At 58.7% G+C, this 15,861-nt stretch overlaps 1 protein-coding gene across 5 annotated transcripts in view; it reads right to left on the bottom strand.

Moving 5' to 3' along the window:
* The window catches only part of PRPSAP1 (phosphoribosyl pyrophosphate synthetase associated protein 1), a 30,578-nt gene extending 15,657 nt beyond the window's left edge, over window positions 1-14,921 (bottom strand). The window contains exons 1-6 of one of the 5 annotated variants that reach the window (XM_051838320.2): window positions 14,573-14,921; window positions 10,809-10,861; window positions 8,575-8,641; window positions 2,745-2,917; window positions 1,392-1,507; window positions 96-151 (exon numbers count right to left, since the gene is read on the bottom strand). In XM_051838320.2, the coding sequence (XP_051694280.1) occupies window positions 96-151; window positions 1,392-1,507; window positions 2,745-2,917; window positions 8,575-8,641; window positions 10,809-10,861; window positions 14,573-14,742 (635 nt within the window). In that variant the 5' untranslated portion in view covers window positions 14,743-14,921. The other 4 variants (XM_070060269.1, XM_051838323.2, XM_051838321.2 and 1 more) reach the window with 4 other exon arrangements.
* Window positions 14,922-15,861: the final 940 nt, after the last annotated feature.

Here is a 15,861-nt window from a genome sequence, read left to right as displayed (position 1 = left end):
GACACGTGCCAAAGAGCTCCCCTGGGCTCCGCTGTGACAGCCTGGATTCCACACAGAAGCACCCAGGAAGGAGTTTCACAAATTCATTTACTTACCTTTTTGCAGCATCGGGAGACTTAGCCACAATGACTGCATTCCTATAATTTGGAATCTAGATTTGGAAGAAAAACAGAAAATACTGAAGAGATATCAAAACATAACACGCTGGGGGCTGGGGCTGGGGCTGTGGTGCAGTGGGTTAAGTCATCGCTCGGGATGCCCACATCCGATATCACAGTGCTGGATGGAGTCCTGCCCCTGCTACTGTACCACGGGAGGCAGCAGGTGACAGCTCACATGCCTGGGCCCCTGCCACCCACATGAGGGACCCAGATGGAATCCTGGCTCCTGGCTTTGGACCAGCCCAGCCCTGGCTATTGCAGACATTTGGGGAGTGAATTAGTGAATGAAGATTTTTTTCTCTTTTTCTCTCTCTGTCTCTAGTCACTCTGCTTTTCAAGTAAATAAGGACGACAACAAAAAAAGATGTTGTAATAATAAGAAATAAAACACCCAGACGCTGGCATTGCACTTCAGATTGGCTGTAGCAATCAACTGTGCTAGATACCATTCACACATCTAAATATTTAGCACTTACTATCACTGCAAAAGTACTGCCACATCAAGAAAAAAAAACAATTCTTAAAAACCTTCAATCTTGGGGCCGGCGCTGTGGCGCAGTGGGTTAAGCCGCCACCTGCAGTGCAGGCATCCCATATGGGCGCTGGTTCAAGTCCCGGCTGCTCCACTTCCAATCCATCTCCCTGCTGTGGCCCGGGAAAGCCGTAGAAGATGGCCCAAGTCCTTGGGCCCCGGCACTCGCGTGGGAGACCTGGAAGAAGCTCCTGGCTTTGGATTGGCACAGCTCCGGCCGTTGATGCCGACTGGGGAGTGAACCAGCAAATAGATGGAAGACCTTTCTCTCTCTCTCTCTCTCTCTCTCTCTCTCTCTCTCTCTCTCTCCTTCTCTCTCTGACTTTCAAATAAATAAATATTAAAAAAAAAAAAACAAAAAACCTTCATTCTCAGTGGCCGGCGTTGTGGCACAGCAGGTCAAGCTGCCGGCAAAGCCAGCACCCCATGTGAACCAGTGGGTGAAGATCTGTTTCTTTCTCTGCCTCTCCCTCCCTCTAACTCCTGCCTTTCAAGTAAGCAATCTGAAAAACAAAGAGAAAAACTTCATTCCAGAAAACATAAGCGAACCGCTGAAAGTCCTTATAAGGAAACCTGCTTTGGGTCTCTTAAAATCTGAAGCCGTCTGGCTGTCTGGGAAGGTGCCAAGGTCACTGGCCGGGCCCTTCTGTGGGACCTGACTCGGGAGGAGACCGCGGGGCGTGCGCCGGGCTCCTCACTTCCTCCTGGATGTACTGCAGCAGGAAAGGCGAGGCCCTGAGGTTGTCCACGGGGAAGCTGAAAAAGCCTTGGATTTCCTTCTGGTGAAGATCCATGGTGATGATGTGAGTCAGACCTGCAGGGTCAGAACGGGAGGTCACGACGTGCGTCCCGACAAGGTCACGACTGCAGATGCTCAGGAGATGGGACGTGGGAGCAGCACAGCCGTCAGACCGCACTGTCACCCCAACAGGACGCAACCAAAGACCCTGCAGGCCCAGGGCTGGGACGCGCTAAGCTTCCTGGGGGCAGAGAACTGACACTGCGAGCAGGCGCTTCGCCCACTCTTACTATTAGCTGGGTCCTGAACATTGAGAAAAGAAAAATGAGGCAGAAGCAAAACTCTGAGTAGGGAGCTAACACCCCAAAGTAATCACAGATCTAAAAGCACAGCAAGGTCTCCATCGAAGGCTGTCAGGAGGACAGTGGCCGAGGCAGGAAGAACAGGCACAAGCAGTGTGACACACTGACCAGAAGGAGGGAACTCACTGGGCTCCGGAAGGCCTCACCCCTGACGGCAGGGCGGGTCAAGCGCTCTCACAGAGAAGCAGAGGAGACACGCTCGCACGCCAACAGTGCCCAGCAACGAGGGGCCGAGAAACGCCCTGCAAAGGGGGCAGCGCTGCCAGCACAGAGGCAGAGAGGCAGTGGTCCTCGCGCTGTAACGACACGCCGCCTTCCTAGAGATGACAGAACGCACGTGCACGCAAGTCTCCAGGGGGTCAAACCGAGCTTTAGGATAAACAACAGGCAAATAACATTCAGTAACTCCAAGACGTTATTACATTTTATTTTCAGGCCAGAGTGTCCGGCCTGCTACGTACGGAGAACAGAGCAGGGAACGTGGCTGCTACACAGAAAGGCGATGGGAGGAGGGGGCGAGAATATACAGACTGGAGAAGCAGTGGGAGAAAAATCCAGCTTTAGAACTATGGACACAGACAGAACGCAGCTAACTTAGGCAAATACGTCAACCTAGACCTGGAGCTCAGAACATCGCGCAAGAACGCAAGATGGCCGGCTAGCCCTTTCATAAGGAGCAGATGAGATGGGAAGTGACAGAGACAGAAGAGCCCGCGGTTTGGAAGAGCAGGAAACCCTGGAGCACCGTCCTCCTCACAGAGAACAGCCAACAAGAACCGCGCCTGAGCTCACGTGTCCCTGAGCCAACTGCACGGGGAGACAAACGAGAAGAAGCACTCGCTGAACGCCACGGAAGGCGCCGGCTCCCGGCCCGGCCCGCTGAGGGCTGCTCTCCTCCAACAGGGCAGAGCCCGCTGGGGCGCCGCGAGCCCAGGCCTTGGCTCACTCACCCGCCTTCGCCAGCATCGAAGCCAGGAGCTTGCACACGATGGAGCCCCTCTTCCTCATCTTGCTTTGCTTGCTGTAGGGGAAGTAGGGGATGACGCCGATGATATTCCTGGCACAGGCTGTCTTCAGCGCGTAAGCCATGATCAGCAACTCCATCACAGCCGTATTCACATCTCTGAAAGTGGAACCGTGGATCTGCGATGAGGTCTACGTACTCACCCCTAGAAGGGATCCTGCCTCCAGCCATTTCACACGGGCAGCGGGACGGTGCTGCCGGCACTCCCTCATCGACTTAGCTTAGGATGGCACCTCTCGGGGGCAGGGGACGGCTTAGCCAGTCTTGCTTGAGGCTGGGCAGGCGCAGGTCTTCACCTGTGGGTACTCAGACGCACAGCACACTTAACCTGCCCTCACCTTTCCCCACACCTGCGTGTCAGTGACACAGCTACTGCAGTGGCCACAGTCACTCAGACACCTGCTGGCGCCCTTCCAGGAACTGGGACTCAGGCCAAGGTGAATGCCAAGGGAACCCGCCGCCCTTCCATTTGGGTGCCATTAACAAGAGGATTTATTCTTTGTCTTGGGAGGGCTGAGAGGGACAAGTCCTGGTATTTTTTTTTTTTTAATTTATTTATTTGACAGGCAGAGTTAGACAGTGAGAGAGACAGAGAGAAAGGTCTTCCCTCCGTTGGTTCACCCCCCAAATGGCCACTATGGTCAGCACGCTGTGCTGATCCGAAGCCAGGAGCCAGGTGCTTCTCCTGGTCTCCCATGGGGTGCAGGGCCCAAGCACTTGGGCCATCCTCCACTGCCCTCCCGGGCCACAGCAGAGAGCTGGCCTGGAAGAGGAGCAAGCAGGACTAGAACCCGGGGCCCACATGTGGAGGATTAACCAAGTGAGCCACAGCACAGGCCCCAACTGGTATTTATTTTCAAAAACCACCCTGTCCCATTATTCCCAGAGATATGCAGATTCAGAGGAAAAGTGAGCCCCAGGCCACAAGGAAGGGGATTCCCAGGGATAGCACTGAGCACCCGGCTGCCCCGCCCAGCTCCTCCCGCCTGGATCACTCAGGGCCCTCCAACAGCCCCTACCCCACCCGTGAGGGGTCCGTTCCACCTGGGTTCTAGCAGGGGGAAACCTGTCTACACAGCAGGGATCTGACTGAGGTGTGCCTAAGTGCTAGAATGAAACACTCACTGAGAGATGCAAATTGAAAGACAATCAGGCTGTCTCTCCCAATCTCTGCCTAGCCTCTCCCTCAGGCAGAGCGTATCTGGGAGTGAGCAAACACAAGGACAACCTTTGACCCCCGGGATGGCTTCCACTTCCACAATCCCAGCCTCGCCGCTGTGACCTGTCCTTCTCCTAAGGACCGACCCGACCCGCAGGGTTCTGTGATAAACACGCTTCTGAAGCAATTTCAAACACCTGATCACTTCATAACCCTGATCATTTTAGTTCAACTGCGGCCATTCGGGGAGTGAAGTAGATGAAGATCTCTCTCTCGCTCTCAATTAAATAAACAACTCTTTCCTGCACCCCATACAGGAATGCCTGGGTCAAGTCTCAGCTTCCTGCTAATGTGCACCCTGGGAGGCAGCAGGCGATGGCTGGTCGCATCCCTGCTACCCACAGGGACACCTGGATGGAGTTCCCGGCCTGCCTTCAACCTGGCCCAGTCAGAGTCACTGTGGGCGTCCAGGGAGTGAAGCAATGGATGGGAGCTGTACCTGCCTTTTCTGTCTCTCTGGCTTCACAAATAAACAAAAATTAAATTAAAAGAAAAAAACACCGAGTCAAGCACTGGGTCAGGTAGGGGACATCGCGTAAGAAGGCGACTTCCCTGGGGCCCCTTGGGTCGCTTCCCAGGAAGGAGAGAATTCAGCTGGGTCAGAAGGCTCCAGAGGGCAGTGCTCCCCTCCCACAGCAGACCCCCAGGGCGGATGCCCTGTGAAGCCCGGGGCCTGGAAACACCTCGGGGTCCACAACAGGACCCACAGACGTCACACAGACGCCAGCAGACGCCCTCCTGTCTACAGACTGCTTGTGAACCTCAAACACTACTAGAGCATTTCTTTGATTTTTTAAACTGTACTTTCATTTTATTTGAAAGAGAGAGGCCTTGCATCCACTAGTTCTCTCCCCACTGCCGTGGCCGGAGCAGCATCTGAGGGCAGGGGGGACTGAAGGAGCAGCATGGCTAGCAGCGTGCAGAGTTACCCTGGGACCGTGCGCTCAGGAATTCAAACAACAGGCAGACACCAGAGACTCCCTGGGGTCTGATGGGAGGAGGAAGCAGGACCCGGGCTCAGCCGGATCTGAGAGCAACAGAGGAGAAGGATGAGGAATTCCAGGCAGCAGGAATTAAAGGTAAACAACCCCTCCGCAACACTTCCTGTTGCCACGGGGACTGTTAGGGACTTTGCCAACCGACACGGCCTTTGAACTTCAACCTCCAAACCTGCTGGAGTTCGGTGACACGGCTGGCCGGCCTCTGGCCATGAAAGCTGAGGCTCCGTCCTCCTCCGGCCCTCTGAGTCTCAGGTGACCCAGGCCAGGACTGAGGGTTACAGGCAGCTCTGTCCTGTGCCCCAAGAGCTCAAGGGTTCAGGCTGGAAAAAGCGGTGACAGCGCAACCTAACCACCCCGGCCGACAAAGGCCCGGGTGAGCACAGACAGCCATGGAGCAGCCACGGCAGTGCCAAGGCTCCCTGCAAGTGACAGCTAACACCAAGCTGACCAGGGACGAGGATAAGGGCGGCTGAGAAAGCTTCTCCAACCAGCAGCCACTGGAGAGGCCAAGCCAGCCACCCGGCCGGCGGGGAGGTGGGACGTGCGGGCGGAGGGAAGGTGACTCCCGGCAGAAACTCTGATTCCGATTTATGTGGCCCAAATAAAGTATAAACAGGAAAAAAAAAAAAAAAAGACCTATCCATCTCGTGATACGCATCTCCACATGACACGCACACACAGAAAAGGAACTGTGCGGGACCACAGTCAAACCTTCTTCCAAGACCGTCCCTGAGACCCCCAGCACGACTGCTGAGGTGCCCACACACCGGGCACCACGTCCAAAGCTATGCGGGACGGGAAGCAGAGGCAGGCTCAGGCCGTCTCCCTGTGGGTCCCTGGGCAGCCCCTCAAGCCCTCCTCTCCTTTCTTTCACTTTCTGTTTGAGGCGGAGAGTCAGACACCCAGGGTGACAGGCAGAGCTGCCAGCCACTGGTTCACTCCTCAGGTCCTGCAACAGCAGGGGCTGGGCTAGGCTGATACAAGGAGCCAGGCACTCTACCAGGTCTCCCACTGGGTGACAGGGGCCTGGTGACCTGAGCTACGAATGCTGCCTCCCGCAGTGCAGGAAGCTGGGTAGGGGCAGAGCCAAGACGTGGACCAGGCACCCTGACACAGGAGGCAGGTGACTTAACTCCTAGGCCAAATGCCCGCCCTGGGTCTTCCCCTCGCTTCTAAGGTACTTGTGAATTCCACTAAGCAAAGACACCAGGAGGCAAACCAGAAACCAAAACTACGGGAGGGAATGTAAATTAGTCTATCTTCAAAGGCAACACAAACACATGTGTTAATAGCACAAAAACCGCAAAAATCCACCAATGCAGCCCTGCGATCAGTACAACACTGGGACCCTCATGCCGGCGTCCGCCCGCGGAGCCTTGCTAGACGTCCCTGAAACACGGGCGACAGGAGCTGTGTCAGCGCGAGGACGAGCCCCCCACGCCTGGCGGGGTGAACGGCAGGACACCCACACACCACTTCACGGAGCAGCGCCGTGCAATGTGCCGAACCTCAGCCCGCAGAAATTCTGACCAGGCCAAACTGGGCGTTGGGCACAGTAACCGGCAGAGGTCCAAGTCTTCGAGAGCCACCGGAAAGTCACTGGGAGACTGAAACTGCCCAGAAGAGGAGTGAACGGGCGCAACCGCCGAACACCCCCGGGACGACGGGCGGCACCTGAGTGGGGGACAGCGTGGCAGTCACGGGTGAGTGAAAACATCCTGGTTCTCACGGCTGTGTGTGGCTTAGGACCAAGTCCTCAGGACGTGGCACTGTGGCATAGCGGCTAAAGTCACTACCTGTGATGCCAGCATCCCATGCGGGCACCAGTATGTGTCCCGGCTGCTCCACTTCCGATCCAGCTCCTGGCTAATGTGTTTGGGAAAGCAGTGGTTGGGCCCCTGCCACCGCGTGGGTGACCCAGAAGAAGCTCCTGGCTCCAGCCTGGCCCAGCCCTTTCCAATGCAGCCATCTGGGACATGAACCAGTAGATGGACGACCTCTCTGTCCCTCCCTCTCTGTGGGCAACTGTGCCTTATACATACATACATACATGGAAGGAAGGGAGAAAGGGAGAAAGGGAGGGAGGGAGGAAGAGAAAGAAAGAAAGAAAGAGAGAGAGAGAGAGAGAGAGAGAGAGAGAGAGAGAGAGGGAGGGAGGGGAGGGGAGGGGAGGGGAGGGGAGGGGAGGGGAGGGGAGGGGAGGGGAGGGAACAGTCGACAGAGTGGGGGCCGGTGCCACCTGCGGTGCCAGCACCCTATATGGACACTGGCTTTAGTCCCAGATGCACCTCTTTGGATCCAGCTCTCTGCTGTGGCCTGGGAAGGCAGAAGATGGCCCAAGTCCTTGGGCCCCTGCACCCGCGTGGGAGACCTGGAAGAAGGCCCTGGCTCCTGATCAGCCCAGCTCTGGCTGTTGCAGCCATTTGGGGAGTGAACCAGCGGATTGAAGACCTTTCTCTCTGTCTCACCCTCTCCCTGTCTGTAACTCTCAAATAAATAAATAAAATCTTTTTTAAAAAAAGCTCAGAGTGAACTGCGGACTTCCTCTCTGTAAAGACTGAGAGAACCGCGTATGACGTGATGGCTCGATGGGGCCTGGAGCCAGGAGCAGCCCAGCCCCCAGGGAGGGCAGCCGGGAGGCAGAGGCCGGGGCAGAGGTCACATGTCCGAAACTCCAACCCCGTACACAACTGCTGTGCGAGGAACATTTAAATTGAGTGTTTTGGCTCTGAGGATCACTTAAACTTCCGGAGTCCAAACTGGTCTATGCGTACTGAAGCACGCGGAGGAACAGCCAGGGAAGCGAGTCCTCTCAGAAGAATGGGGTTCCCCACACACGTCTACACTGCCTGTGTTTAGGGTCAGAATCAGAGAGAGGCGAGAAAAACAGGTACCCAGCGCCTCCCACTGTGCAAGATTTTGTTCTCTGCGCGTGCACCACTCGCTCCGCGGCCCTGTGGCCCTCAGACCCCTCCACAGGGACCATGAAGAGCTGCACGCACGAGTTAAGGATTAGAAACGATGCACAGGTGTCGGGAATCCCAGCTGACCAGGGAACGGCAGACCTGGCTTTTCCACAGCCCTGTTCCTGAGCAAGGACGGAACCAGTTCACAAGGAAGTTCATGCGCAGACTGGCAGGACCCCTGGGGTCCCCCCTGCCCTCTGGCGAGGGTGACGGAGAAAGGCTGGAGGTGGAAACCGGAGAATCGCGGTGCGGATAGCAGCAAGGCCTGCGGCAGAGCTGAGCTGACAGCACCGGCCGAGGCTCTGTGCACAGTGGGGCAGGACGGTCTGCCCCTGAGGCAGTTAAAGCTGTGGCAAGGTCAAGTCCACCAGGGGTCAGGCACACGAGGGGTCAAGTCCACCAGGGGTCAGGCACACGAGGGGTCAAGTCCACCAGGGGTCAGGTAGGCCAGGAGCCACACAGCCTGGCAAGCAGGGCAGGCGGCCACCTTGGTTCAGCGTGCATATGAGAAGATCATGAGTTCCGTCACTGAGGTTTTTGGAGGACCGGGTGCGTCGAACATGCTCTTACCTGGGTATTGTCTGGATAATGAAAATGTCTTGGCCGCGAACGGATTCTTTTATTTCAACTCTTGTTTCTGGAAAACAAGAATGTTCCGAAGCTTCACAAATGCATTTCGTGACGCAACCAGGAGACAGCATTTGGGGGAGAAAAGACGAATCTACACCAACCCCCACCCGACACCACAATCAAGTTCTTAACAGGCCTCAGAAGGCCACCAACCCTGGGGAAAATCAGCCAAAAACAGAAGCGCAAACAAAGAACGTCTAACCACCCAGTCTGTGCACAGTCTCAGGGTAAGGAACAAAAGCAGACACACGTCCTCGCCGGCGGGGGAGGAGCCCACAGCACAGACTCCACATCCTCATTACTCCCCTGGGCCCTGAAGGGGGGGACTTGAACCACACAGGGACCAAGACCAAGCAAGGACACAGCAAAGGCAGGCGCGCTCCGAGCTCCGGCTTCCCTGTGCCAGACTCACCCCTGTGATAAGGGAGAGTGATTAGGAGGGCGGGGACTAAGGCCTCACTCAAGCTGGAATGTGGAAGACGTGGGGGCAGGGTGAGTGACGGGAAGGGGCAGACAGGCAGGGGGTTGGGGAACCAGCAGGCCCTGAGCACGCAGGCCTCCGGGTTTCATCCTGAGTGCCAGAGAGGGCTGGAAAGGTGTGATCTACTGGCTCCTGCGAAGAAAACGGTGGCAGGGCAGGAGTGGCAGCAGGGAGGGGCCCCCACCCCCGCCTGCACCCACAGGAGTCCTGGTCAGAGGATGTGACCAGAGACCAGGCAGGTGAGCAGGCAGAACCGGATCCCAAAGGGCCCCGCTTGACCACTGGGGAGACTGCACTCCAGCCTGGGGGAAGCAGAGCTGCATTTTAGAAATGTCCTGGGGGGAGTGGAGGAGAAAAGAAACAGAGGTGGAGGTGTTGGAAGCTCCTCCGAGACAGAGACTGAGAGAGGGAAGGGGATCCTCACCCCCACCCTCTCCTGCTCAGGGTCCTCCTCACATGAGACCCCCGAAGGCGTCACCTGAATCGAGCCAGGGGCTGCCAGGGCCGGCTCTGTGGAGCAGGGACCAAGCTGCTGCCTGCAGCCCCAGCACACCCTAGCACGGGCAAGTCCCCGCTGCGCCCCTTCCCATCCAGCTCCCTGCTGTGGCCTGGGAAAGCAGTGGAGGGTGGCCCACGTGCTTGGGCCCCTGCACCCACACGGGAGACCCGGATAGAGCTCCTGGCCCCAGCCTGGATCAGCCCTGGCCATCGTGGTCGCTTGGGGAGTGAACCAGCAGATGGGAGAGCTCTTACTCTCCCCCTCTATCACTCTGCCTTTCAATAAATAAGTAAGTCTTTAAAAAACAGCACCACACCTACCCACACCCAGCTTCAGCTTCTTAAACTCTAACTCCCGGGGCAGGAGACGAGTCTCCAAAGTCACCAGCTAAGAGGCGCTAGTGTGGGAGCAGGATGAGGACATGGGGCTAACGACGGCTCCCGGGACTGACACCCGCCCGGCCTGGGACACGAGCACCCTTCCCCTGGCGTTCCCTCCGCGCTCCAACCATCCTCTTGTGTCTTAGCTCACCTGCTCAAGCTACGGAGATAATCACACGTTACGAAGAGAAAAGGGGCGTAAACCACAAACCTGGAGTTTCCGTTCCACAAGAATAAACCCAAATGACTTAATGCCAGTGAATGAGAGCATTGTAACCGGGCGCGCGGCTCCACCGCGAGGCTTCCGAAGCAGGGCTGTCAGCACGAGGCCTCAAGCACCCTCGGCCAATGTCGTGCCGCAGAGCGGAGCAAACATGCCCCAGTGCGAGGATTTCTTAAGAACTGAAAAAGGATTTTAAATTTAAATGTTTTTTAAATTTATTTGGGGGGCTGCTGCTGTGGCGTAGCAGGTAAAGCTGCCACCTGCAGTGCCGGCATCCCATATGGGCGCTGGTTCAAGTCCCAGCTGCTCCACTCCTGATCCAGCTCCCTGCTGTGGCCTGGGAAAGCAGTGGAGGATGGCCCAGGTCCTTGGGCCCTGCACCCGCATGGGAGACCCGGAAGAAGCTCCTGGCGCCTGGCTCTGGATCAGTTCAGCTCTGGCTGTTGAGGTCATCTGGGGAGTAAACCAGGGATGGAAGACAGCTTGCTCTCTCTCTCTCTCTCTCTCTCTGTCTCTGTCTCTGTCTCTACCTCTCTCTCTGTAACTTTCAAATAAATAAAATAAATCTTAAAAAAAAAGATTGTGACTCACCTCCATTGGTCTCTTGGTATACGACAGACTTCCCCAGTTCAGCCCCAAGACGCCTGTGGGCACACAGACACACAAAGGCAATGAAGAACTCTCTTTTTTTAAAGAAGCTCCAGTTCATATGTACACATTTTTTTTTTAACATTCATTTATTGAAAAGCAGAGAGAGAGAGAGAAGGAAAAAGACAGAGAGAGGATCCACTATCCACTAGTTCCCTCCTCAAATGCTCCGACAGCTGGCGCTGAAGCCAGAAACCAGAGACTCCAACCAGGTCTCCTCCACGGGTGCAGGGGTCCAAGCCCCTGGCCATCTCCTGCTGCCTTCCCAGGTGCACCGCAGGGAGCTGGGTCAGACGTGGAGCTGCCAGGACTTGAACTGGCACTCTGATGTGTATATGTGTTAACAAAAACTCAAACAACTAGACATGCACTCTTCCCCAAGCAAGCTCAGAGAAAGTCTAATTCAGTAAGAACTAAAATTCCAGTGTCACTCGCTAAGCTGCTCATCATTCCACAATGCACTGTTTCTACTATAAAGAGGCCACCAGCCAAAGTCAATGTCTAGTTTACTGTTTTATGAGTGACCGGCACGGAAATCATTCCCAACATTTGGTTATTAGCAGTGACGTCAGACATCTCGGCCGGAGACAAACACCTCATTTGTCAAAAGTGTGGAGATCAAGACCCACAGCAGTGTGGGTGAGGACCTGCCGTGGGCCCTGGTTAGAGTAAATCAAGCACAGGGTAGGTGTCCGGTGTGGCAGTGACGAGGCCTACATCCCACGTCGGAGCCTGGGTGCCAGCCTTGGGTCCACTCCCAACCCTGCTTCCTGCACCCCGGGAGGCAGCGAGTGCCGGCACAAGCGGCCGGGTCCTCTGTGGGAGACCTGGGCTGAGTTGTCGGCTCCTGGCTTCAGCCCGTCCCAGGCCTCAACCACGGCAGGCATTTCAGCGGTGATCTAGCAAATGGGCCATTTCTGCCACTCTCTCTCTGCCTTTTAAATTAAAAAAAAAAAAAAAAAAAAAAAAAAAAGTCCATCACAAAGAGCCACTTTTTAACCAGTCAGAGACGGCCGCTCTGTTCCCACCCAGCCCCCTGCTGATGCACCCATCTGAGTGCTGGGCCCTGCACCCATGTGGGAGACCCCAAGGAAGCGTCTGGTTTTGGCCTGGCCCAGCTCTGGCCTTTGCAGCCATTTGGGGAGTGAATCAGCAGAGGGAAGACCTCTGTCTCTCTGTCTCCCTCTCTCTGTAACTCTGCCCTTCAAATAAAATCTTAAAAAAGTGGGGGGGGGGGGGGGCACTGTGACCTAGCAAGTAAAGCTGGCACCGGCAATGCCCACATCCTGTACGAGTGCCGGCTTGAGTCCCGGCTACTCCACTTCCCATCCAGCTCTCTGCTGTGGCCTGGGAGGGCAGTGGAAGGTGGCCCAAGTCCTCGGGCCCTGCACCCACGTGGGAGACCCAGAAGAAGCTCCTGGCTCCTGGCTTTGGATCAGCCCAGCTCCCGCCATTGCGGCCACTTGAGGAGTGAACCAGCGGATGAAAGACCTCTCTCTCTCTATCTCCTTCTCCCTCTCTCTCCCTCTCTCTCTCTCTCCCTCTCTCTCTACCTCTGCATCTCTGTAACTCTGCCTTTCAAATAAATAAATCTTGAAAAAGATAGTTTGGGCCGGCGCCGCGGCTCACTAGGCTAATCCTCCGCCTAGCGGCGCCGGCACACCGGGTTCTAGTCCCGGTCGGGGCGCCGGATTCTGTCCCGGTTGCCCCTCTTCCAGGCCAGCCCTCTGCTGTGGCCAGGGAGTGCAGTGGAGGATGGCCCAGGTGCTTGGGCCCTGCACCCCATGGGAGACCAGGAAAAGCACCTGACTCCTGGCTCCTGCCATCGGATCAGCGCGGTGCGCCGGCCGCAGCGCGCCGGCCGCGGCGGCCATTGGAGGGTGAACCAACGGCAAAGGAAGACCTTTCTCTCTGTCTCTCTCTCTCACTGTCCACTCTGCCTGTCAAAAAAAAAAAAATAAATAAAAATAAAAAAAAATAAAAAAAAAAAAGAAAAAGATAGTTTGAAGATCCTTGCTTAAAGCTTAACCCTGAAAAGAATGAGGGCAATAAGCACAGGACGGTGGCCCGGGCCGTCTGACCAGCGATGGCCGTGAGTTCAGGCCCGAGACTCAACTTCACCTAAAATCTGACTGAGAACCCCGACTTGACCGAGCAGATACAGGCTTGTTTTACTCAGCAATCGATTATTTATAGCAACTGAAAATCTCGCTGGAATGCAGCAGCCAAGAACCTCATACAAAAAAAGCAAAAACCCAAACAAGCAAAGGCCACTCTGGCCGTCCTCCGCCTCCTCGCTCAGGAGGGCGAGGTGACCCGCAGGACAAGCACCGGCTCCCAGCACCAGGCCTCCAGGCAGCGGACGGCAAGAGGGGTTCTCGCCCTCCTCTCACCCCACTTGGAGCCCCATCCGGACAGCAGGCCAGTGGAACACTCGCCAAAGTCTCCCGTCCTCAACTCGCAGCTGCTCGCCCGCGTTAGGTACCGACCCCGACCCCTCGCGGGGACCCCGCGTGAGCCGACCAGGACCCCTCGCGGGGACCCCGCGTGAGCCGACCGGGACCCCCTGCGGGGACCCCGTGTGAGCCGACCGGGACCCCTCGTGGGGACCCCTCGCGAGCTGCGGCAAAGCCGAGCCCGCCTTTAGGTGTCAGAGGCCAAGCTGTTCCTTCAGTCTTGTGTGCGGCACTGCGAACGGCTCGTGGATAAATGGAGCTAGAAGGTAGGCGTGGGGCGGGCGTTCGGTGCCGCCCGTCTCCCAGGGCCTGCCCACGCCCTTGGGCCCCTGGCACCCACGTGGGGCACCTGGCCCAGACACCTGGGGGCGAGTGAACCTGAGGATGGGGGTCTCTGCCTGTCTGCGTCTCCCCGCCGCCCCCTTCTCTCTCTGCCTCTCAGATGGGCTCCTCCTAACAGCGGCTGCTGGCAGCCAGGTGGCGGCGTCACCATCACCGTCACCTGGCCTCTGCTTTTTGGAATACCCGATCTTATCGCGGCCAGGCTCCGACACCCTTGACCTCGGACGGCAGCACCCTTGCTCGGCGACGCTAACACGGGAAAACAAGTCTCTCCCAGCGACAGCGCGCCGGGAACAGCGAGGCCGGAGGGCGAGACAGAGCTGGCGGCCCCAAAGGCCACTCGGGACCGCGGGCCCAGCAAAGCGCTCCACTTCCCAGGGCGGGTCCCAGCTAAGGCCGACTCACAAACCCACCACTGCGGACACCGACGCGGGCGAGCCGCTTCCCGGCCCTCCCCGCACCCTGCCCCGCCGCCTTCCGTCCTGGGGTCCCCCCCCGCCCCGCGCTCCGAGCACCCTTGGGAATGGCGCCGGCCGGACGCCGACCGTGGGAAAGGCAGCGAGCCCCTCCAGGGCACGCGCTCGGGGGGCGGCCGGGGGCTCGTCGCCGCGCGGGGCGGGGGGGGGGGGCCGGGAGACAAAGGGCCGGCGAGCGGGCTCCGGGAGCGGCGCTGGGGGGCTCAGGTCCCTCCAGCGGTCAGCCCAGAGCGCCTCCGCTTGCAAACTCGGGGCGGGGGGCGGATGGGGGCGTCTGTCCCCTCCGAGCGCTCGCCCAGCTCCGGAACCGCGCGATCCCGCGGCCGCTGCCCCCAGGCGGCCCCGGGTCGGAGTCCGAGGGGCGCCGGCCGGGGCGGCCTCGGGCAGGGACCCCGGCCCCGCCCTCCCGGCCCCGCGGCGCCCCCTCGCTCACTCGGTGATGCGCTTGGCCAGCTCGGTGCAGGCGGCCGTGGAGTTGGCCGAGAAGACTCGGTAGCCGGTGCGAGCGGCGTTCATGGCCGGCGGCGCGGCGGGGCGGGCTCTCGGGGCGCGGAAAGCCGAGGACACGCAGAGCGGGGGCAGCAGCAGCAGCTTCCTGGGCATCTCCGGCCCCGCGCGGGGCTGCACCCGGGAGCGGGGCTGAGACGGCTGGCGTCGGCTTGCGGAAGGCGCGCGAGCCCGGCCCTCCGCGGCCGCACGGTCCTCAACGACCTGCCGAGCCCACGCGCGCCGCGAGCCGCCCGGCGGCCACCTCAGGACGAGCCGCCTGGCCACCGCCCCCTGCGGGCATCCGAGCAGGGTGGGCTAGAGCGGCCGCGCAGGCCGCCATCTCGGATGAGGGCAAGGAGGTGGGCCACCTGAGGAAGCTCGTTCTTCCTGGGGATGCGTGATGGACTCACCCCGCCGCCTGATTTTCCGCTCCCACGGGAGCCCTTTTGCCCTCGAGGTGTTGGGCGGTGCCGGCCGGCTCGTTATTGTTCCCAGCCGTTCCCAACTTTCCTGCCAGAACCCAAGATGTCAGCCACGCTGGCGGTAGGCGATCTAGCTCGCAGTCTCTATGCTCATCGGGGGCGTGTCCCTCGCAGGCGCGTGCGCCCCGCTCGGATTTTTATTTGAAAAATGGAGGGAGGGGTTATTTCCCCTCTGTCCCGGGCGGTGCTGTGTGGGCTGCCCCGCCTGGTCTTTGAGGCTGACCCCAGTCTCCTTAAGACGAGGTTCCCGGAGCGCCTCGGAGGCGGCCCCGCCGGCCCTGCCGCCCCGGCCGCTCAGTGCCCGGCTCCCGCCCCGAAGGCGTGCGGGGACCCTCAGCCGCCCGGCCCCGCGTCTCTGCACGGCCGTCTTCGCCCCTGGGACGGAAGCCTCCCCGAGGCGGCCGGGGTTTGCGGTTCTCGAGGGCGGGGGAGCCGCCGAGCCCCCGGGCGGGGTGGGGTCAGGAGGGCGCCCCGAGGACCCGGCCCGGGGAGCTGCAGGTGCTGACCCAGCGTGCCCCGGGACCCCGGCGCCGGCGGCCCCCATCTGCTGGCTGCAGAGTAGCGGGGCACCTGCCCCTCCCTCCCACAGCGAACAGCTGACAGATAGATGGATAGATGGATGGATAGATAGATAGATAGATGGATAGATAGATAGATAGCCAGCCAGCCTAGGTCAGAGTCGGCAGCCAATCCTGCCGATGGGCCCAGAGGTCTCGGTACCCTCTAGAACGAAGGGGGAGCAGGGCCCCTC

The sequence above is a fragment of the Oryctolagus cuniculus genome, chromosome 17 (genome assembly GCF_964237555.1).
Source record: "Oryctolagus cuniculus chromosome 17, mOryCun1.1, whole genome shotgun sequence".
Taxonomy (NCBI): Eukaryota; Metazoa; Chordata; class Mammalia; order Lagomorpha; family Leporidae; genus Oryctolagus; species Oryctolagus cuniculus.
Note: the sequence above shows the minus strand (reverse complement) of the source record. Positions and strands in the feature narration are given on the sequence as shown.